General features: G+C 38.3%; 1 protein-coding gene and 1 long non-coding RNA gene across 2 annotated transcripts; one reads left to right on the plus strand and one right to left on the minus strand.

Moving 5' to 3' along the window:
* Window positions 1-2,416: 2,416 nt before the first annotated feature.
* Window positions 2,417-24,030, minus strand: LOC123754412 (uncharacterized). The gene is made up of 2 exons (XM_045736800.2): window positions 23,823-24,030; window positions 2,417-4,131 (listed from the first exon to the last, which is right to left on the minus strand). The coding sequence occupies exons 1-2, from the start codon at window positions 23,907-23,909 to the stop codon at window positions 2,599-2,601; spliced, it is 1,620 nt and encodes a 539-aa protein (XP_045592756.2). The 5' UTR covers window positions 23,910-24,030; the 3' UTR covers window positions 2,417-2,598.
* Window positions 7,798-17,124, plus strand: LOC123754413 (uncharacterized). Its single transcript, XR_006772395.2, has 4 exons — window positions 7,798-8,317; window positions 8,497-8,557; window positions 15,757-15,820; window positions 15,947-17,124. It is a non-coding gene; the product is annotated as an uncharacterized lncRNA (long non-coding RNA).
* Window positions 24,031-24,832: the final 802 nt, after the last annotated feature.

The following is a 24,832-nucleotide window of genomic DNA, read 5'->3' on the forward strand; positions in this document are numbered from 1 at the left end:
ATTGACAACGCTGATGCTGAAAACAAAGCCCGCCTCCTAGCGGTAACAGCACCCCACGCCGGGGATTTTTTATTTGCTGTGCCCAATGCAGCCCTGGGAACTCGCCTCAGTCATGACGCTCTCCGCATTGGAGTTGCCCTTCGCCTTGCCGCCCCCATCCTCACCGAACATAGGTGCATCTGCGGAACTGCGATGGCAGACTAATATGGTCGTCATGGTCTGGTATGTCGTAAATCACAGGGTAAAATTGCAAGACATGAAGAAGTCAACGACATCATCAAGAGGAGCCTCGCCACAGCCCGCTGCCCGGCACAAAGAGAACCACACTTATCCAGACCTAACGACCCTCAGAAGCGCCCTGATGGGGTCACCTTGCTACCTTGGAAGGATGGTAAGCAAGTGGTATGGGACTACACGTGCGCTGCCACACTGGCCAGTACCTACCTCCACTACAGCACACGTGAAAGCGGTGGTGCTGCTTCTTTCAGGGAATCGCAGAAAATTATTAAATACAGAGGTCTAGCACAATGCTACAGCTTTGTTCCGATCGGCTCGGAGACCCTCGGTTCGTGGGGAAAATGTGCATTGAAGTTCCTGAAGGAATTGGGGGACAAATTGATCAGCGCTACAAAAGACCAGAGAGCAAAAAGTTTCTTGTTCCAGCGCCTCAGTGTTGCGATTCAGAGGGGAAATGCCTGTTGCGTCTTGGGCACTAGTCCAACTTCAGAGGAATTCGAAGAAGTGTTTGACTTGCAACAATGATCGAACCCGTCTGTGACATTCATCAATGTTTCCCATTGTTGTGTTCTTCAAGAGATCCATAACCTTTAAGCACCTTTTTGCATTATTATTTTTGTATCAACCCATGTATATCTTGTAACCATCAAATGCATAATAAAGCACAAAAAATATTCAGGGAAGGGGGTGGTAGGAGAAAAGCACACAGAAACTGTATTGGAGGGGATCTAAACATTCCCTCTAATGCGTTATGCATGGTTTCCTCCGAGGCTATGGGTCCCCCTTCTTCCAGCTAGAGGTGGTACTCCCTTCCTATTTTATATATATATATATATATATATATATATATATATATATATATATATATATATATATATATATATATATATATATATATATATATCTTAGACTAGAAATAAAAATAAAAATGAATTTTGGAGAAGTGATTTTTGATTTACCTCCAACAGTGAAGCGTAATGTACGAAAGATTGAGAAAATTCGTGTTAGAATTATTAATCTTACTTTTTCGGTCATATTTAATAATATATATATATATATATATATATATATATATATATATATATATATATATATATATATATATATATATATATGGGAGGTGGTGGTCTTGGTGGAGACCAAGAGGTGGTGGAGGCGCTTGGGAGGTGGTGATCTTTGGTGTATTTAAATACTCCGAAATTACCATCTCTTTTAAGGGTCTGAGCAGGTGGTGGAGCGGGTTAAGGCGTACCTGTTATGCCAGTTGCTGGAAGGCTTCTGTGCTGGCTAGGGTTCGAGTCTCCTGGTGGGAAAGTGTTCTAAAGTTGTATACTTCACTCTCGTGTTTAGGAGAGTTGTGCCTTAAGCATAGACACTGTGTCTTCCCATATTAACAGGGACTTGATGAAATAAACGTATAAATGACCCCTCACTTGCTCTAGTGCTCTTGGGAGGTGGTGATCTTTGGTGTATTTAAATACTCCGAAATTACCATCTCTTTTAAGGGTCTGAGCAGGTGGTGGAGCGGGTTAAGGCGTACCTGTTATGCCAGTTGCTGGAAGGCTTCTGTGCTGGCTAGGGTTCGAGTCTCCTGGTGGGAAAGTGTTCTAAAGTTGTATACTTCACTCTCGTGTTTAGGAGAGTTGTGCCTTAAGCATAGACACTGTGTCTTCCCATATTAACAGGGACTTGATGAAATAAACGTATAAATGACCCCTCACTTGCTCTAGTGCTCTTGGGAGGTGGTGATCTTTGGTGTATTTAAATACTCCGAAATTACCATCTCTTTTAAGGGTCTGAGCAGGTGGTGGAGCGGGTTAAGGCGTACCTGTTATGCCAGTTGCTGGAAGGCTTCTGTGCTGGCTAGGGTTCGAGTCTCCTGGTGGGAAAGTGTTCTAAAGTTGTATACTTCACTCTCGTGTTTAGGAGAGTTGTGCCTTAAGCATAGACACTGTGTCTTCCCATATTAACAGGGACTTGATGAAATAAACGTATAAATGACCCCTCACTTGCTCTAGTGCTCTTGGGAGGTGGTGATCTTTGGTGTATTTAAATACTCCGAAATTACCACATATATATATATATATATATATAGGTTAACATAATATATATTATGTTAAAATATATATGTACAGGTTAACATAAGAGTTAAGGGCCACAGGAAAAATATATATACCAGTTAAATGTTTACGTTTAAAAGATACTCATAAACACTTGAAATAATAACAACATGCATATAATAACTTTTCTAACACATTAAAAAAAAGGTTGACTGCACAAAGACGGATACTGGGAAATCATTTGTTCATGAACATAGGTATGATAAAAGTATCCGAGCCAATTATTTCAAGAGCTATAATTTCAATTCCACGCTACGTGGCGTAGGGAAAATGAATACAAGTTCCCGATTTTAAATGTGTACTCCCTGAAAGGTATATAAGTCCACCCACAATTTTGTAGCGTCTTGATGTCTGATTGATTGAGGATATGGGGAGAAGCGTACAGTTCCCAAGGCCGTCGATCACTGACCATCCTGGGCAGTTCGCAAAGACTCGCAACTTCCAAAGTTTCTAGCTCTGTCATTTTCACAGTTCTCAATTCTGTTAGTTGAGTGAGATAACCCAAAAATAATTCTACGTTATCTACTCTGCCTTGAACAGCTATTGTTTGTAAATTTGGAAGCATTTTCAGGAGGAAGCTCAGAGGCTCTTGTCTTAATCGGGATGATTTGACGTTGAGAGTGATCACGTTTTCGAAGCGTGCCGTATCGGGAAGACCAGTGTGATCACACTTAATTCCGTGCTTGAAGGTTAGCGTTAGATCTTGAAGAAGAGGGCATACTTGAAGCAACGATGGTATATCTCTAAGGCATATTTCGTCAAGTTCTAGAATTTTAAGCCGAATTCCAATGCAGGCAAAAACCTCTGGAGAAGGTTCACTCTGACTAGCGTGTCTCATTCCAAAAATGTGCAGAGCTTTTAGGGATGGGAAGTTGTCATGGAGAGTCAAGATGTCACTTGCGATATTTTGTATACTTCTTCTCCTGTAAATCACCTTCACATCTTCAATGTCGGGTGCAACGCGTGACAAAGTATCCAGAAAATCTTCATTAGCAAGTAACTGGTTTGATTTCAGGGAAAGTTTGAGCTGTTTTGGGGATTCTTTGATCAAATCATCAAAAGCGCAGATAACCTTCTGAAGATCTAATGATTTACATGATAAGTTATTTAGTTTCGTAAGAACTGCAAGAAGCAGTAGCAGAAAGTCTTGCTGCACTTTACAATGCCCAGTAGAGAAATCAGACATCTGCGGCCACGTTGGGTTTGCTTCTATCATTCTACCTTGTCGAATACTGCTCAGTAGCTCCGTTGGATTGTGATTCCTGGAACCAATAATTATTTCCATTAAATCACTCTCAGAAACTCGAGGGTCCTTAGCAGACCGCTCACTTATGTGCAGGACTGTGAGAGGACAGGTCTTGGCAGCCTGTAGTACGTCAGGCGTTGTGTTGCCGCCCAGCTTGAGCACGGTCAACTCAGGGCACACAGGCAACAGAGCTAACAGCACTTTCATGTCTAACCCGAGATCCACGCCCGTTAAATCCAGTTCTTGAAGCTGGTGTTCTCCTTTGTACACGCCACATTCACAGAAAATGGCAGGAGAAGAGAGACTCGCAAATTGCCGATCGACTGGCACGATGGCGATCTTCCGAGCCCTGACAGCCAGTAGGGTCAAAAGAGGGCGGGTTATATCATAAACGTAACTTTCTAAGTGGCCATGTAAGAGTTGGGCGTGGAGAAGGTGGGCGTGGAGGAGGTGTGTAGCGCGACTGGGGATGCTGGGTGGCAGATACCACAGGTCCGCCCACACCTGACCCACGGAACTCCACACCATCTGCAACACAACATTATATAAACAACTTGGGTATTTTAATTATCGTGTTTTGCGATGATCAAATAAATAAACAATAAATAAATAAATAGTTTATTTAGGTAAAAGTACATACATACATACTGAGTTACAAGCAGAATGTTGGATTTCTAGATAGAGTTAGTAAATACTTAAATGCTTATATTTAAAAAATACTTAAATGCTTATATTTAAAAAATACTTAAATGCTTATATTTAAAAAATACTTAAATGCTAATATTTAAAAAATACTTAAATGCTTATATTTAAAAAATTCTTAAATGCTTATATTTAAAAAATTCTTAAATGCAATAACTTACTGAAAAATATATGGTGTATTACTCGGTGTAATTTGTGCAAACAACTGTAAAAGGTGATAGTTTTGCTCTGAGGGGTTAAATTGAAGTTTGTAAAACGATTATATAATTTTATGTTGACCAATCCACACACTAGAAAATGAAGGGACGACGACGTTTCGGTCCGTCCTGGACCATTCTCAAGTCGAGAATGGTCCAGGACGGACCGAAACGTCGTCGTCCCTTCATTTTTCTAGTGTGTGGATTGGTCAATATACTTCAGCCACGTTATTGTGACTAATCGCCTGCATTATATAATTTTAATTTGAAAACCAACTTCCAATCTATTCTCTTTTTCTAATAATAATAATAATAATAATAATAATAATAATAATAATAATAATAATAATAATAATAATAATAATAATAATAATAATAATAATAATAATTTATTCACAAGTAGGTACAATGGGTTGGTGAGATTACAAAAGATAGGTATTTTTACATTCTTGCAAAGCCACTAACACGCATTGCGTTTCGTTGTTGTTGTTTTAGATTCAGCTACTGGGAACAAAAGTTCCAAGTAGTACAGGCTATGGTGAGCCGTAGTGGACTTACGGGAGAGGGGCTGTGATTGCGTTTCGGGCAGGTTCTTAATTAATCTAACATATCAGGTAAGATGAAAAAGATACATTGTAGCAGTGTTATATCCACATATAACTAAAATATAAATTGAAAGAGGTGATTACGCTGGTGAAGATATTATGCCTTAAGTACTAATATTGGAGAAGTGGGTAGTACAAGATATAGAGTGAGTTTAAAGCACACCATTAAGAAACTATGAGGATGAAATTGAAATCAGGTACTTTTTGGTTTTACTTTTGAATAAGGCATATAGGTTGGACAATTTTTTAATTCGTTAGAGAGTGAGTTCCATACACTCAAGTCTAGACTCATTACTCACCCTCCCTTCTTGAGGTTATCTTGAGAGGATTTCGGGGCTTAGCGTTCCCGCGGCCCGGTCCTCGACCAGGTCTCCTTTTTGTTACACATTCCCAGGAAGCAGCCCGTAGCAACTGTCTAACTCCCTGGTACATATTTACTGCTAGGTGAACAGGAGCATCAGGGTGAAAGAAACTCTGCCCATTTGTTTCCGCCTCCGCCGGGGATCGAACCAGAAACCTTAGGACTACGAATCCCAAGCGTTGTCCACTCAGCTCTCAGGCCCACTCCCAGTTTTAACATGTATCTATGTTTTAAATAGCAGTAATTCCTAGGGGCGAGGTTAGATATGTTTAAAGTCACTTATATAACGATCTAATTCCAAGCTTTAGTAATACTTGACATATCTGTCAATGCCAAGGAAGCGCTTGAGCTATCAAAGATAAGGAAGCACTCGCAAAAAATCCTAAACAAAATTATAAAAGAAATTTGGGATATATCTGAGAGGATGAGATATTCTGTCTCTGGCAGTTACCATACCTCAGCAATATAATTGTTTGTTAACTACATTTACTGCAATTGTATAAAATAAAAACATGGAAACATTGTCGTCTACATTTTTAACGATGGAAAGAGGATATAAATATTTGAGTGAAAATGTATTCTAATCATCAGCAGGAAAAATGGGGTGAGGGACCTTTGATAAGCCGCCGGCTTCCTGTCCTCGACGAAGCCACTACAGAGATGGTGTAAATAATCTCGACAGATTTACATTTTAAAAAATCCATCCCATACTAAAAAAAAAAAACTATTGTGCCAACAACAACTACATGGATCTAACGTACAACATTTGAAATGTTGAACTAAAAAAAATACATGTTTTGTTTTAACGCAATTCTAAAATAAAAACTAAAACAGATTAACCATAACCTATCCTGTCCTAGACCAAAATAAACCACCTTAAGCTTAACACATCTCTAGGCTAAATTAGGTACAAATATAAGTATTAAACTAGGATATTGAAAAGTTAGATATGCAGTTGTTACCTTCCCCTCAACAAAATTAGTAATACAAAACACAGAGAAGCAAATCAGACTTAAATTCTCATTGTCTCAACAAAATCAATCAAACCAAACCGCTTCAACTCCTTAAATTTTGCCTACACCGAGAACTCATCCACACCATGAAGACAGGACAAGAAAGTTTGCAAGTGAGAATGCAAAGAAAGTAGTGTGTTGTAAAGTCACGTAGATGGAATTACAGAGAAACTGAACTCCAGAAACAAACTAGAAAATCCTGGATGTAATACACAAACAAGGGGACACAAATGGAAGGCAACTAAGTGGCCATATGAGCCAAAGAAATACTGAAAATAATTTTCCAGTGTGAGGATACTATACAGCGGAATGCACTAAGTAGTGAAGTGGTAGAGGCAAACTCCACTCAGTGGGTGCAATATCAAAGTGTCACATTAATTCAACGTAGAATCGACGTTAAACATTGATTCAACGTTGAATTAACCTTACTCTTGAATATTGCGTGTGCCCACTGGCTGCGTACACAGCTATAAATAAAGATACTTTGAGAATTCCTATCTAACTGTCTTGCAAAACTACAGGCAGGGGAAACGGACCTGCATTAAACAGCGAGAAAAGAAGACCCTGTGGAGTCTAATGTACTTTGAAATCTATACACCGTGTAACAAGGCTAGTTTGCGGGGTATAAGCAGCTAGACCTCACTTTCATTATCAGGTAAGCTTTAATAGGTAAGTACCGGTCGGGTAGAAATAGCCTTATATAGTTACTCTATCCTTTTGAGATGTATCTTATTGTCTCAATAAACGTACTTGAACTTGATTAAGGGCTGAGAGGCGGGACCCAAGTCAATGACAGGATGAGTATGGCTGGCACAGTAAACTACTGAGCACAGAATGAATACCGGAATGCACAATAATCCACAGCTCATAGGATGAGTATGGTTTTGCACAATAAATTATACAGTTTACACTTTACAGGATAATGTTATACTGGTATACGTTATACCAGGGGGCCGGCGGCTGAGCAGACAGAACACTGGACGCATGATCCTGTGGTCCCGGGTGCCGGTGAGAAACAATGAGCAGAGTTTCTTTCACTCTGATGCCCCTGTTATCTAGCAGTAAATAGGTACCTGGGAGCAGGGGGGGGGGGGTAGAAATAGCCTAAGCTACTCTATCCCTTTGAGGTGTATTTCTTTCTTGTCTCAATAAACATACTTGAACTTGAACCTTGGAGTTAGTCAGCTGTCACGGGCTGCTTCCTGGGGGTGGAGGCCTGGTCGAGGACCGGGCCGCGGGGACACTAAAGCCCCGAAATCATCTCAAAATAACCAGCACTGTATACTATAGTTTACAGGATAAGTAGCCTAGTCTAAGTGAACTCTGTCCTAAAAACTGTTATAATAATGAACTAGTGAGAATAGGTAATTCTAATTCTATGCAAAATCAATTCAATGCGGACAGTAGTCTCAACAACTTCATGATTTCTCTGACAATTTTAAAGTGAGGAAATAAACTCATGCTGACAAAAAATGTTAATTAGTTTTTTTTTTTAATTTTTGTAGGAAGTTAATTTGGCTCCACTAATATTCCACATTTCTTTCATCAAGGGACTGTGTACAACATAACACTTATATTCCACATTTCTTTCATCAAGGGACTGTGTACAACATAGCACTTATATTCCACATTTCTTTCATCAAGGGACTGTGTACAACATAGCACTAAAATGGAACCAATCAGGGTGGAGACAAAGCAACCCGGTGTGCCCTCAGCCTCCCCGCGCGCGGGTGTGGGCTCACCAGAGCACGTGTGATCATCACCGGGAGAAGACGTGGTTCCACGTGCTCCACTAAATGTCGCGACACGTGGCTCTCATCCTGTAACTACACTCAGGTAATGAATTACGTCAGCCACGTTCTTCCTATATATTTTTGATTACCAATTTAACTGCTTTAAGACTTAATTCTTCTAAGACAGTGCTTATGCATGTTGACACAGATGACTCGCATGAGATTGTAATAAATGAACGCAGTACACGGTTTGTTATATCACGTTTTTGTTCTTTATTGCAGGAAATTTGTGGAGAAGTCTTGCAAGGCTCAATATCTTTATTTGAAGAGAATCTACACCAAGGTAAGACAATTCTTGCTGACATGGCACAGCAATATGTAAGTTTTTGTCATATTTAAACAGGTATGTTATCTTGAGATGATTTCCGGACTTTAGTGTCCCCGCAGCCCGGTCCACGACCAGGCCTCAACCCCCAGGTAGCAGCCCGTGACAGCTGACTAACACCCACGTACCTATTTTACTGCTAGGTAACAGGGGCATAGGGTGAAAGAAACTGCCCATTGTTTCTCGCCGGCGCCTGGGATCAAACCCAGGATCACAAGTCCAGTGTGCTATCCGCTCGGCCGACCGGCTTTATGTTATGGGTATATCCCTTAATTTGTTCTCTTTACATCCTTCAAACTTTTGTGTGGGTATTGCAATGTTATCTATTCCTTGTAGTGCGAACCCTGACGTAAAGTATTAATTCTGAGCATTTGCTGCATTTTTATCTCAATATAATTTGGTTAGTCTCATTTTTTAAGGGTCCAACTGAGTTCTTTGTTTTGGTTTTACTTATAATATAGACATAGATGGACTTTGGATCTTTCCTTGTTTTAGGTAAGTTTTCTCTCGTAGTTTCTTTTCTCACACACCATCTTCAGTCCATATTTGAAGCAATTCGTTAGGTTCTAGTATGAAAACCATGCCAACAAATAATTATTTTATGATCAGATATTTCATGCGAAATATATCGAGCAGTTTTTAATTTGCCTTAATGAAAGGCATAATCAAATTTACCTTAATTTACCTGAGGGGCCACTAACACTAGTGGCCTCGACGAGGACAGGAAGCCGGAGACTTGACAAAGATCCCCCTATATGCTCTGGGGATTTTTTACAGCTGGATTTTAAAATTAACAGTTTTGGCATTAATTTTAGGTGGATAGGCAGTTCCTTGAGTTTATAGCTCTGTGGGTGAAAAAGCATCTCCTGTTTCAAGTCCTTTTTTTTGGCTTGTGAGCTTGAAACTGCTGCTCTTTGTTTTGTGTTGCACCTGACCTTTTGAAGAAATTGCCTGGATCAATATCCTCCAAATTGAAATTGAAATTGAAATTCAATTGTTCAGTGTTTTATGAGATCCTGGAAACTCTTAGTGGCTTTAGTCATAGTATGTACAAGCTCTAGAAATTCAACATTCTGTTTGTAACTCATTTTGAATTTACTGTATGTACTTTTATCTGAATAAACATTCTTCTTATTCTTCTTACTCTTATTATTCTTATTCATATTCTTATTCACATTAAATAATAAAATATAAATAAATATTCTTCTTATTCTTATTCATATTCTTATTCACATTATTATTCTTATTCATATATTATTATTATTATTATTATTATTACAATATTATCATCATCATCATCATCATCATCATCATCATCATCATCATCATCATCATCATCATCATTATTATTATCTATCCTGTCATACTTGGTTTGAAGTGTTGTTAGCCTTGAGGCCCTCAACCATTCCTAATACAAGAGTGGACTTGGTTCTGGATTTATTTTTGTTACCCAATGTTGTACTTTATGCAGAGCAGCTATGTCCTGAAGATGTCTCCATGCTTGGACATAATAATCCAAGTGATTTATAATCACCAGAGCACAAGAGATTTATACAGTTAAATCACAAGCTTCTTTTTCTGAAAGTTAAAGGTATGCTTGATTATTCCTAGAGTTTGGTTAACTTTTTTTTTTTTACTGCTGCTCTTGCCTGTTATGCAACTTTCAGTGAATAATGAATTTTGACAGCAAGGTCCTTTTCTTCAATAATCTGCTGCAGGGTAATTGTATTCATTTGGTACTTGTGATGCAGGTTCTTATGTCCCACATGCAAGGTCTTGCGTTTTTCAATATTAAAAAACATTTGCCAGTCTTCTGACCATTTGTGGAGTTCATTTAGATAGCTTTGTAAGGCTTCAATATCATTTTCATTTCCCACTTTAGCATAGATCTTAGTTTCATCTGCAAATTTGGTGATGTTTTATTTATTTATTTACAAGAAAATACATTGGGTTGTGAGTGTACATAACATTGATTTAAAAAAAATAATAATGATGATGATTTATTTGCAAGAAAGTACAACGGGTTGGTGAGATTACATAAGATCAGAATTTTTACATTCGTGCAAAGTCACTAGCACACATAGCTTTTCGGGCAGGTCCTTAATCTAACATATCAGGTAAGATGAAAAGGTACATTGTAGCACGGTTATTTATCAACAAATAACTACAAATATAAATTGACAAAGGTGACTACACTGGTAAGGGTATATGTCATACGTACTAATATTGGGGAACTGGGTAGTACAAGATACAGTGTGAGTTTTAAGCACAAGGTAGGAAACAATGAGGATGAAATTAGGTACTTTTTGGTTTTACTTTTGAACATGGCATGGGTTGGACAGTTTTTAATTCATCAGGGAGTGAGTTCCAAAGATTGAACCCTTTTATTTGCATGGAGTGTTTGCACAGATTTAGTCTGACTGGGGATATCAAAAGATATATTTATTTCTAGTGTGGTGCTCATGGGTTCTAATACACCTATCAAGGAAAAGTTTCAAATCAAGATTAGCATTTAGGAACAAGGTTTTGTACATGTAGATAGCACATGAGAATGTGTGGAGTGAATGTATGTTTAGCATGTTAAGGGACTGTAACAGAGGTGCTGTATTGTTGGAAGACTGAGTTTGTTATAGTTCTGATAGCAGATTTCTGCTCAGTGATGATGGACTTCAGGTAATTTGCAGTTATCTTGAGGTTATCTTGAGATGATTTCGGGGCTTTAGTGTCCCCGCGGCCCGGTCCTCGACCAGGCCTCCACCCCCAGGAAGCAGCCCGTGACAGTTGACTAACACCCTGGTACCTATTTTACTGCTAGGTAACAGGGGCATAGGGTGAAAGAAACTCTGCCCATGGTTTCTCGCCAGCGCCTGGGATCGAACCCAGGACCACAGGATCACAAGTCCAGTGTGCTGTCCGCTCGGCAGACCGGCTCCGACCGGCAGTGGTTGAACCCCATGCACAGATACTGTATATAAGATAGGGATAGATTAGCACGTAGTATAATGAGAGGAGAGCAGAGTGGGGAACATAATATTTGATTTTAGAAAGTATACTGACCATTTTTGAGACTTGTTTTGGCTATGTGTTGTATGTGGGTGCTAAAGTTCAGTCTGTTGTCTATGTATAGTCCAAGGAATTTCCCCTCATTTTTGTTGGTAATGTTAATATTGTCTATATGAAGTTGAATCTGATTTGATGATTTACTACCAAATAAAATGTAGTAGGTTTATTTTTAGTGTAAGTTTGTTGGTTGACATCCATGAGTGGACGTTTTTTTAATTCATTGTTGACATTATTATTTAGTGTGTGGAGGTTGTGGTGAGAATAGATGAAGGTAGTATCATAAGCAAATAGTATAGGTTTAAGAATGTTAGAAACATTTGGAAAATCATTGTTGTATATAAAAAATAGAGCTCCCAAGATGTTGCCCTGTAACATACTATAATAACTACAATAAAAATTGATTGACTTAATTATACTGGTGATGTTGCATGTCTTAAGTACTAAAATTGGGTGAATGGTTGCTTATGCCTGCTTAACTTAACCTATGCCTTAATCAAAAGTAAAACCAACAAGTACCCAATTTCATCATCATAGTTTCCTACCTTGTGCTTCAATCTCACATGTATCTTGTGCTACCCCCCTCCCCCAATATTAGTCCTGAAGAAATTTTTTTTTATTAATACATTAGGTACATCTGCATTTTTGCAGCTACCCTAGGCTATATGAAACTTCACCAGTGTAAACATTTCTATCAATTTATATTGTATAGTAGTTATTATGTTGAACTCAAATTTTGCTAACTCAAACAACTAACAACAAGAAGGTGGAATGACCTTCCCAATTATGTCAAAGATTGCACCTCTCTCAACCAGTTTAAGATGAAAACTAAGTACTACCTAATTAACTCCATGTAACCTACCTTACTTATAAATGTCAACCCATGCCTTACTATTTAAAAATAAAAATGCTGTTTGTTGACCAACTTGTATATTGGCTATTTTCTACCATGTTCCCCCCCTTTTTTTATCTTTTATTATTCTTTTTTCATTCAACACAATTTATACTTTAAGCTCAATTACTATTAAGTTTTAGTAAATAAGTGTTTTTTCCCCACCCCTCCTTGCCCAAAACGCTATGTGTACTAGTGGCTTTAGGTATTGTATGTACTACCTCTTATCTTTAAATCTAACAGAATGTTTGTACTGTAACTGCAACTATGTATGTACTGTTCCTAAATAAATTATTATTATTATTATTATTATTATTATTATTATTATTATTATTATTATTATTAACTTTACCATTGTGATCATTGCTGTCTTCTTATATGTGCTATCAATTTGCTGTGTGGTGCCTATTAATCTTTGTTTAAATTACCAATCAAGCTGTCAGTGCAATCAATCAGAGCTTTAATATACCAATGTGCTTTAATATGCTTACTAATTTCTCTCATCTCATTTTTTTTCTTGCAATGTATCTGTTATCATTTTATTAATTCTGCTAGAATTTGCCTACCTAAAATTATCTGTTAGATTAAGGACCTGCCCGAAACGCTGCACGTACTAGTGGCTTTACAAGATTGTAAATACCATGCTATGTATTCTCACAAAGCCAATGTACCTTCTTGTATATACTGTAAATAAATAAAATAAATAAATACTCTCTTAACCCCCAATGTACCTCTTGTATATACAGTACAGTAAATAAATAAATAAAAAATAAATAACACTGTCTTCAGACAACACACAGCCCCTCTGTTTAAGTCCCTTAACATGTTTAACATACAGGCCACACATTTTCATGTGCTATCTACATGTACAAAACCTTGTTCCTAAATGCTAATCTTGATCTGAAACTTTTCCTTGATAGGTGTAATAGAACCCATGAGCACCACATCAGAAATATGTTATTTATTTATTTATTTATTTATTTATTTATTTATTTTTTTATTTACTGTATATACCAGAAGATGCAATGGCTTTATGAGAGTACATAGCATTGATGTTTTTACATTTACATGTAAAGCCACTAACACGCAAAGCGTTTCGGGGCAGGTTCTTAATCTAACAGATAATTTTCAGTACGTAATTTGTAGACAAAATTTAAAATAATTAACAGATACATACTGTAGTAAGAAAATTAATAGGTATATTACTGTAAAATTCTAAGAGTTGTCAACAGGTACATATTAGCATAATTTGAAGATTAATTCTAGATGCATTGCAGTAAAATTTGAGTTCAACACAACAATCATGATATAAGATTCTAGCAGTGATTACAATGGTGAAGTTGTATGGCTTAGGCACATATATTGGGGGAGTGGTTAGCACAAGATTCAGTGCGAGTTTGAAACACTAGGTAGGAAACTGAGGATGAAATTAGATACTTTTTTGGTTTTACTTCTAAAGAAGGCATTGGTTGGACAGCTTTTTAATTCATTAGGGAGTGAGCTCTGAGACTAGGTCTTTTTATTTGCATAGTGTTTACACAGATTTAGTTTGACTCTGGGGATATTAGAGATATTTATTTCTGGTGTGGTGATTATGGGTTCTGTTATATCTGTCAAGGAAGAGTTTCAGATGAGGATTTGCATCTAGAAACAAGGTTTTGTACATTTAAATGACACAACAGAATGTGTGAAGTGAGTTTATGTTTAGCATGTTTAGGGATTTAAACAGGGAAGGGGGGGGGGATGTGTTGTCTGAAAAAAGTTTGATATTGTTCTGATAGCAGATTTTTGCTGGGTGATGATGGGCTTGAAGTAGTTTGTAGTGGTTGAACCCCATGCACAGATACTGTATATAAAATATTGATAGATTAGTGCGTAGTATAATAAGAGAAGAGCAGAGTTTGGAACATATCTGATTTTAGAAAGTATGCCGTCCATTTTTGAGACTTTTTGGTTATGTGTTTTTGTGGGTGCTGAAGTTGAGTTGTCTGTGTATAGGCCAAGAGATGTTCCATCTTTTTTTATTCGTGATGTTAACATTATCTATCTGAAGCTGAACTGCATTTGTTGATTTGCCTCCATATAAAATGTACTGTAGTAGGCCTTTTCTATTTTTAGTGTGAGTTTGTTGGTTGCCATCCTTGAGTGGAATTTTTTTTAATTCATTATTCACAGCATTATTTAGTGTGTGTGAGTTGGGGGTCTGAGTAGATGAAGGTAGTATCGTCAGCAAATAGTATAGGTTTAAGAATGTTAGACATTAGGCAGATCATTGATGTACTGTATATGAGAAATAGGAGAGGTCTTAGGATGCTGCCCTGTGGCACTCCTATGGTTAATGGTAGAGTGGGGGAGGTTATATCATTGATGGCTACATATTGGTGTCTGTCACTAAGATAGGATTGAATATAGTTCAGGGCAAGGCCTCAGATTCCATAATGGTGAAGTTTAAGGAAGAGGTATTTTTGGTTAACAGTATCAAAGGCCTTTCTCAGGTCAATGAAGAGTTCAATTGGGAACTCATTTTTGTCAAGGGCTGTGTAAATTATATCAAGTAGACTAATAATTGCATCATTAGTACTCTTTTTTGGGAGTGGAATCCAAACTGATAGGGACTTAGTATGTTGAATTTTATGAGGTAGGAGTAGAGCTGTATACATAATTTTTCAAATATTTTTGATGATATAAATAAATTTGATATTGGTCTGTAATTGTTTCTGCTGTATCACCTCCTTTATGAATTGGCATTACTCATTACTACGAATTGGCATCATTACTCATTACTCATTACTTTTTAAGGATATCAGGGAAAGTATGACACTAGAGAATTGTTTAATAGCAGAGCTATGGATAGTGCAAGGGCATGAGCGTCTCTTGTATACCATAGATGGTATTTCACTAATGTTCCCAGCTTTGGTTTTTAGTGAGTGAATGATGGGCATAACATATGTCGGGCTGACTGGTAAAAGGAGAAAAGAGTTAAGATAGCTGTCGGTAAGATGTGTAGTAACGTGACTTGTCAGATTTACTGTAGCTTTTTTTTGGTTTACATATTTATCTGATGCTAAAATATAATTATTTTTAGTTCAGTGTTTTAGAGTTCACTAGTGTCCTATTTTCATATATTTTAAGTTTTGGTTGAATGAAAGTTACCATTATTATATGTATGATAAAAACAAAATTTTAAAATTTACTTTCTTTCCAGAACATATTCTGTCCTGAAGTGAAAGCTTGGAAGATGTGCTGGAAGTACAAGACAACATTATAACGTGAGTCGTATGATGAGATTTTTGCCACATTTTAGGAATTTTGAAAAACGATGATTATGAAGTAAATTATTTTTTAATTTTGTTTATATCTTAATTTGGTAAAAGTGTAATGTTTCTTCCTTTCAGAAGTTTTAATAACCTCAGAGGGAAACTCCCTCGTCAAGGTGCCTTGGAGGATTCTCTTCCTCAAGAAAAGACTTCCTTCATGCTACAAGGGGTTCAACTCTACACCCCTCTTCCTGGTTAACCTAGGGGGTTGTCACCTTTCGGCTAATCAAGCTTCAACGTTGCTTCCCTCTACAGTTGAAGCTACAGGACTCCTCTTCATCCAAACGAGGGCTCATTACCATCCAGGCTACCCTCATGATTTTCATCCCATCTGCAACCCTGAGAGGGGAGGGCTCCTATTCCTTTTAGGCTTGTCTGCATTTTTTCCCCTTTGGCTAGCCTCTATGGGCTTGATGGGCTCCTTTCTCCATCCTTGGCTAGCCTTGGGAGTTTCGATTCTCAGCTGGCTAGTCATGGGGAACTGCTCTCCTGGCTGTGCTAGGAATTCATCTGCATTTGTCAGCTATGCTGGGGTGAGGAGGTAGACTCCTTTTCCTTCAGCAAACCTTGTGAGCTCTAGGGGTTACACATCCCAAATGGCTAGCCTTGTGGGGGGTTTCTCTTGCCCCCTGAAATTACTATGGTAGCAATGGCTGACTCTTCTCTACGCTCATACAGCCTTACAATTTTTGGAGTAGCCCAAACTCTTTGGCTGTAGCCCCAACCCCTTGGCTGTAGCCCCAACCCCTTGGCTGCCCTTATGGGGGGGGTCCTAACCAATTTTTCCTTATCTCTGGACATTTGTATAATTTACTTGACAGTTTTATCTATATTACTATTATTTTTCCGTACAGCCTAACCATTGTTATACTGATTACCTGAGTAACCCATAATATTTTGTAATTGTTTTGTACGGTTTCCTTGGAGCGTAATGAATTTTAATTGCTTCTTTGCAGCATAATTAATAATAATAATTGTTTAATTAATTTTATAATCTTATTTTTAATTGTTTTTAATTTATTTGTATGGTGTCCTTACAGTGAAATGAATTTTAATTGTTTCTCTACAGCATAATTAATAATAATAAATTTTTGATTAATTTTATTACCCTATTTTTAATTGTTATTTTTATCTCTTGACATTTGTATAATTTACTTGACAGTTTTAACCTTATTACTATTGATTTCTTTTATTTTTCCGTACAGCCTAACCATTGTTATACTGATTTTCTGAGTAGCCTATAATGTTTTATAATTGTTTTGTACATTTTCCTTGCAGTGTATTGAATTTTAATTTTTCTTTAGAGCATAATTAATAATAATAATAATTATTTAATAATTTTATTATTTTATTTTCAATTATTTCTTTACAGCATTATTAATAATAATAATTTAATTACTTTTATTATCTTATTTTTTATTGTTTTTAATTTATTTGTATGTTTTCCTTACAGCGTAATGAATTTTAATTGTTTCTTTACAGCATAATTAATAATAATAATTATTTAATGTTATTATCTTATTTTTAATTGTTTCTTTACAGCATAATTAATAATTTAATTAATTTTATTATCTTATTTTTAATTTTTGCTTTACAGCATAATTAATAATAATAATTATTTAATTGTATTATCTTTTAATTGTTTCTTTACAGGAAAATTAATAATTATTTAATTTTATTATCTTATTTTTAATTGTTTCTTTACAGCATAATTAATAATTATTTAATTAATTTTATTATCTTATTTACCCATAAACCCTAACCCATTTTATAATCTTGTTTTTTCATTACAGCCTAACCTATTTTACAATTGTGTTTTTCCCCCATACAGCATAAGTCATTTTATAATACGTTTTCCCTTGCAGCCTAACCCATTTTATAACTTAATTTCCCTTTCAGCTTATCCTATTTTATAAATTTGTTTTTATCTTACAGCTTAACACATTTTATAATATTTTTTCCCTTACAGCTAAAACTGTTTTCCATTAAATTTTTTTAAATGTTAATCATTTTAATTAATTTGCCCATAATATTTGTAATGTTTAATGACTTGCCATACCATTTAGCCTCCAACTTTGAACAAACAAGCCATTCTCTTGAAGATATTAATTATTGTTAAGTAAATTTTTGTTTAATAATGTCGGTAAAGTAGTTTTATAAGATTATGTAGTTAAAAGTACAGTTTTATAAGAAATTCCATGCGTCTAGATGTGTGTTCACCTCTCCAAGTCTAATATAGCCATTAGCGATTTCGGCAGGATTATGTGTATACAATGACCTTACACCTAAGTCTATCTTGAAATGATTCTGAGGATCAATGTCCCTGTCTCAGACAGGACTTTTTGTTGATATTCTGTTTGACCTGACTGCTGGACACTGCCTGCAGTTCCATGCAGGAACCACCCTATGGTTCCTGTATCGAACAAGTCCTCAAAGGGATGTGCCAAGCGGGGGCAGTGTGAGTGGAGCAAAATCAGCAAAGGTATGTGCTGAGCAAGGGCAAAGATGTGTGTGGAGCAATGTCCTCAAAGGGCTGCAACAATGTAGGGGCACAGAAGGTAAGTGTGTGTGGAGCAGTCTTCAAAGTGATGTGCTAAACAGGCACAGGTGTTTCTGAAGCAGTCCTCATGGATATGCTGAGCAAATAAACAGATGATGTGTGCATGGAACAAAGTGCTCAAAAGTATATGCTGAGTAAGGGCCACAGATGTGTGTGTGAGTGAAGCAATGTTCTCAAAGGGAAGTGTCAGGAACAGGCATAGGTGTGTGTGTGTGTGTGTGTGTGTGTGGAGCAATGCCCTCGAAGGGATGTGCCAAGCAAGGGCACAGATGTGTATGTGGACCAATGTTGTTTAAGGATGTGTTGAGTAAGGGAACAAGGGATGTGCAAAGTGAGGTCCTCAAAGGAATGTGCAAAGCAAGGGCACAGATGTCTGTGTGGAGAAATATCCTCAAAAAGATGTGCCAAGTAAGGGCACAGATGTGTGTATGGGGTTACAGTATGTCCTCAAAGGCACATGCCGAGCAAGAGAGCAGATGTGGGTGTGGAGCAGTCATCAAAGGGGTGTGCTGAGCAAGGGTGCAGATGTGTGTGTGTGTGGAGCAATGTCATCAAAGGAATGTGACAAGAACTTGCACAGAAGGTGTGTGTGTGTGTGTGGAGCAATGTCCTCAAAGGAATATGCTGTGTAAGCAACAGATGTGTGTAGGGTAATGTCCTCAAACTCAGGTAAGGTAATATGCTGAGTAAAGGTACAAGGTGCAATGAGTAGTCTTCAAAGTGAGGTGCCAAATAAGGGCACAGTGTGAGTGGAACAAAATCTGCCAAGGAATGTGCCGAGCAAAGACACAGGTGTGTGTGTGGAGCAATGTTCTCAAAAGGGATGTGCCAGACAAGGGCACAAATGTATGTGTGGAGCAATATTCTCTGAAGGATGTACCGAGCATATGTGTGTGTGTGGGGCAATGGCTTCAAAGGGATGTGCCAAGCATGGGCACAGATGTGTGTGAAGCAATGTCCTCAAAGGAATGTGCCGAGTAAGTGTACAGGATTCGATGAGTAGTCCTCAAAGGGATGTGACAAAGAGCAGTGTCTTCATAGAGCAAAATCAGCAAAGGGATGCACCAAGCAATGGCATAGATGTGTGTGTGTGTGTGGAGCAATGATATCAAAAAGACGTGCTCGGCAAGGGTACAGATGTATGTGGTGTAGAGCAATGTTATCAAAAGGATGTACCAAGCAAAGGGCACAGACGTGTGTAGTGCAATGCCCTCAAAAGAGATGTGCCGAGCAAGGGCACAAATGTGTGTGGAGAAATGTTCTCAGCAGGATGTGCCAAGGGCACAGATGTGTGTGTGTGTGGAGCAGTCTTCAAAGGAATGTGCTGAACAAGGGCACAGATGTGTGTGTGTGTGAAGCAATGTCCTCAAAGAGATGCGACAAAGTAGGGGCAAAGAAGGTGTGAGTGTGTGTGGAGCAAAGTCCTCAAAGTGATGTGCTGAGCAGAGGCACAAAAGGTGTTTCTGAAACAGTCCTCATGGATGTGACGAGCAGATGCACAGATGGTGTGTGCATGGAACAAAGTGCTCAAAAGTATGTGCTGAGTCAAGGATGTATGTGTGTGTGTGAAGCAATGTCCTCAAAGTGATGTGCCAAGAACAGGCATAGGTGTGTGTGTGTGGAGCAATGTCCTCGAAGGGATGTGCCGAGCAAGGGGCACAGACATGTATATGACAATACAGTATTGTCAAAGGGATGTGTTGAGTAAGGAAACAGGGGATGTGTGGAGTGAAGTCCTCAAAGGAATGTGCCAAGCAGGGGCACAGATGTGTGTGGAGGAATGTCCTAAAAAAACAGTGCTGAATATGGGTACAGGGTTCAGTGGGTACAGTCCTCAAAGGGATTTGCTTAAGAAGGGCACAGTGTGTGCGTAGAGCAAAATCAGCAAAGGGATGTGCTGACTAAGGGCACAAATGTGTGTGGAACAATGTTATCAAAGGATGTGCCAAGCAAGGGCACAGATGTGTGTGGAGCAATGTCCTCAAAGGGATGTGCCAAACAAGGGCACAGATACGTATGTGAAGCAATGTTCTCAAAAGGGATGTGCCGGGCAAGGGCACAAATGTATGTGTGGAGTAATGTTCTCTGAAGGATGTGCAGAGTAAGAGTGCAGATGTGTGTGGGGAGAAATGTCCTCAAAGGGATGTGCTGAGCAAGAGTGCAGATGTGTGTGTGTGTGGAGCAATGTCGACAAAAGGAAGTGCAGAGTAAGGGAACAGGGGATGTGTTGAGCGAAGTCCTCAAGGGGATGTGCCAAGCAGGGGCACAGATGCATGTGTGAAGCAATGTTCTCAAAAGGGATGTGCCGGACAAGGGATACAAATGTATGTGTGGAGCAATGTTCTCTAAAGGATGTGCCGAGTAAGGGCACAGATATGTGTGTGGGGAGCAATGTCCTCAAAGGGATGTGCAAAGCAAAAGCTCAGATGTGTGTGGGGCAATGCCCTGAAAGGGATTTGCCAAGCATTGGCACAGATGTGTGTGGAGCATTGTCATCAAAAGGATGTGCCAAGTAAGGTCACAGATGTGTGTACGGAGCAATGTCCTCAAAAGAATGTCCCCTATGAACACAGTGTGTTTATAGAGCAAAATCAGCAAAGGGATGAGCCAGGCAATGGCATAAATGTGTGTGAAGCAATGATATCAGAGGGATGTGCTGAGGAAGGACTCTGATGTGTGTGTGTGGAGTAATGTTCTCAAAGGGATGTGCTGAGCAAGGGCACGGATGTGTGTGGTGTAGAGCAATGTTATCAAAGGGATGTGCCAAGCAAGGGCACATATGTGTGTGGCACAATATCGTCAAAAGAGATGTGCTGAGCAAGGGCACGCTTGTGTGTGGAGGAATGTCCTCAAAATGATGTGCCAATTAAGGGTACAGGGACTGTACTCTTTTTAGGACTACAATGAGTACAGTCCTCAAACGGGATGTGTTGAAGAGAACAGTATGTTCATAGAGCAAAACCAGCCAAGGGATGTGCCAAGCAATGGCATAGATGTGTGTGTGTGTGGAGCAATGATATCAAAGGGATGTGCTGAGTAAGGGCACATGTGTGTGTGGCGCTACGTCCTCAAAAGAGATATGCCGAGCAAGGGTTCGATGCTTAAAGGATGTGCAAGCAATGGCATAGATGTGTGTGTGGAGCAATGATATCAAAGGGATGTTCCAAGAACAGGTATTGGGTTGTGTGTGTGCGTAATAATGTCCTCAAAGGGATGTGCCAAGTAAGGGCACGAGTGTGGAGGAATGTCCTCAAAATTATGTGCCGAGTAAAGGTAAAGGGTGCAATGAGTACAGTCCTCAGAAGGATGTGCCAAATAAGCGCACAGTATGTGAGTGCAGCAAAATCGACAAAGGTAAGTGCTGAGCAAGGACACGTATGTGTGTGTGTAAAGGGATGTGCTGAGTAGGGAAACTGGATGTGTGGAGCGAAGTCCTTTAGGGGATGTGCCGAATAAGGGCACAGATGTGTGTGTGTGAAACAGACATCACTAGGGATGTGTGGGCTACAAGGCCTGTAACCGACATCACAAAAGGATGTGATGAGTAAATGTACAGGCATGTGTTGAGCAAAATCATCAAATGGATGTGCCGAGGAAGGGCACAGGTGCATGTGTGTGTGGAGCAAGGTTCTCAAAAGGATGTGCTGAACAGAAGCACAGAACGTGTGTCTGTGTATGGAGCTACGTCTTTAAAGGTGTGTGCCGACAAGGGCACCTTATAGTTTAGTGGGGGAGTCAGTATAAATAACTAGGCGTCTACCCTTCGGACTGGACTATTTATTTGCCTTGGTTCTTTCTCTGAATGTGAATAAGTCTAAATTTGATACCTTAATTGTAAATGACTTTTATCATCCTTAATGATAATGAATAATTACGCTCAGCTTAATAAAGACATAACTTTATCTGTTAGATTAAGGACCTAACCGAACCGCTGCGCATATTAGTGGCTTTACAAGATTGTAAATACTATGCTATGTATTCTCACAAACCCAATGTACCTTCTTGTATATAAATAAATAAATAAATAAATAACTGTAACATGGTCGTGTCTGAAGTTAGACACAAATACAAAATTATTAATGATGGTAACAGTTTTCATGTGGATTCCATCTTGCGTTTGCCTCCGAATGCATGATAAAAGTTGATGATTTATTAAAAAAAAAATGCATTCAAACAAAGTTTATTATAACCTTGGATTGCCTATAAGTAGTCTGATGCAATAATACACCAGAAACTTCAATCATACCTTGTAGATCCGAGGCAAAGTGAAATCGACCATGCAAAAAAAGACATCTGGATCATTCAATTAAATTAGCAGGCTAACGTTATTAGTGTTCGGCTTTGACTTTTAAGTATCTGGGAATTTGCATTACCTGCTGATGTAGACCTGACCAAATGTAAACTCAACTAAATTATTCGCAAACCCTCCGTCACTGATAAAGTGCGAAAAGATAACTGAATTCAGAGACAATTTGGTAACAAATGTTCAATTAATGTAAATATGTCATTAAAATGATGTACCAAAAATTGTTTTTATTTACCTGAGGGCCACTAACATAAGTGGCCTCGACGAGGACAGGAAGCCGACGGCTTACTAAAGGCCCTGGGGCCAGATTCACGAAAGCACTTACGCCAGCACTTACGAACGTGTACATCTTTCCTCAATCTTTGACGGCTTTGGTTACATTTATTAAACAATTTACAAACATAAAAACTTCCCATTCAACTGGTGTTATTGTTATAAACAGCCTCCTGGTGCTTCCGAGCTCATTAACTGTTGAATAATTGGAAACAAAGCCGCCAACGATTGAGAAAAGATGTACAGGTTCATAAGAGCTTTCGTGAATCTGGCCCCTGATTTATTTCAGCTAATTTTAAAATTTAACAGTTTTTACGGCTTCCGGGGAGGGGGGGGGGTAGGCGGTTCCATTGTTTTATAAACCCCAGTGGGGGAAAAATCATGTTTTCAGTCCTGCATTTTAGCAAAACTCCCAGTTTGCTAAGTGTAAGACATAAATGCTGGTGATTGTACCCTTTCCACCGATTTTTTTTTTGTGGGTGGAGGGGGAGGGGGCTGTACGGGATAAACATTTTACACTAGATCTCGCATGTAAGTTGCTTAGCTTGATTTAACAAAGATACATACAGTTTTGTAACTAGCACATCAACTAACTTGCTTGGCTAATTTTATTTTGGAGTTCAGTCTGATCCAATTATGTGCCTCTTAACCCTATTCCATAAGAGGAAGAACAGGGCCACACCACACGGACGCAGGACACTTAAGATCTAAACCCGACTTTCCGACTTCACAGTTAGTGAAGCAGTATTATGTAAGCACATGAGCGTTATCACGAGGGATGAGGAGGCAGCGTCACACCACCAGGAATACCTTACCTCATCGTCTTGACAGTAACGCTGGTAATACACCGTTGCTTGCACCACAAAGTCTATGCATAAGTCAACAAGAGGCTTAGGATGCATTAGCCACCGACGAGACTGCAAGTGATAGGCTATTATAGTATAATTTCCGTTGTTTTTAAGATCAAGAACTGCTCACAGAGTAGGCTATATCACATGTCCCTGACTGATATTAAGTATTAATATTACATAAGGGTGTTACGCCACCTCACGCTGTTGTCGCTGATGAATATAATCTTAATTAAATGTTACTCTTTAAATCTTTATACTACATTGTCTTTTAGAAAACAATACTACAAACCAATATTAGGCTAAAGTTCTTATCCATCGAAAAAAATATCTGCTATACTTTCACTATTGTTATAACACCTGCCAGAAGTACAATAATTAACAATCGAAAGAAAGAATTGTTAGCGTTCTCTACATAATTATACATCTTGTTGCAGTTTAAAAATAATACAAACTTGTCATTTTATGCAGTTTTTCTATTATATAGTATACTAAATTAACTGAGTCAATGATTGTATTTTGTGGTAAATAGAGCCTAACAGCTTAGTGGCATGTCTCGGTGTTGCCAGATTGTGAGTAAATACTTTTTGCGAAGAATATTAAACAGGACATGTGTGATTGAGAGAGAGAAATGCTTATGGCCATTGCAATCTTTTACTTGATATATCTCCTATATATACAGTAGACCTCTTGAAAAAGTGGTTGGAATATAAGCTATCAAGTTCACCATGTCAAACAACAATTCTGTATTGTATCAGGATGTCATGATTTATAAACATTAACATACGTACATAATTTCTATGTAAAATTAACTAACGTTGGATCATAAATACATATCTCACCATGAAAGACTGCCAATCTTATACCAGTATCTATATACAGACCAGATGCGGTACTTCCTCACTTTAGCTCCACAATTACATTGTGGAGCTAAAGTTCTTATCCATCGAAAAAAATATCTGCTATACTTTCACTAT

Source organism: Procambarus clarkii, chromosome 18 (genome assembly GCF_040958095.1).
Source record: "Procambarus clarkii isolate CNS0578487 chromosome 18, FALCON_Pclarkii_2.0, whole genome shotgun sequence".
NCBI classification, from domain to species: Eukaryota; Metazoa; Arthropoda; class Malacostraca; order Decapoda; family Cambaridae; genus Procambarus; species Procambarus clarkii.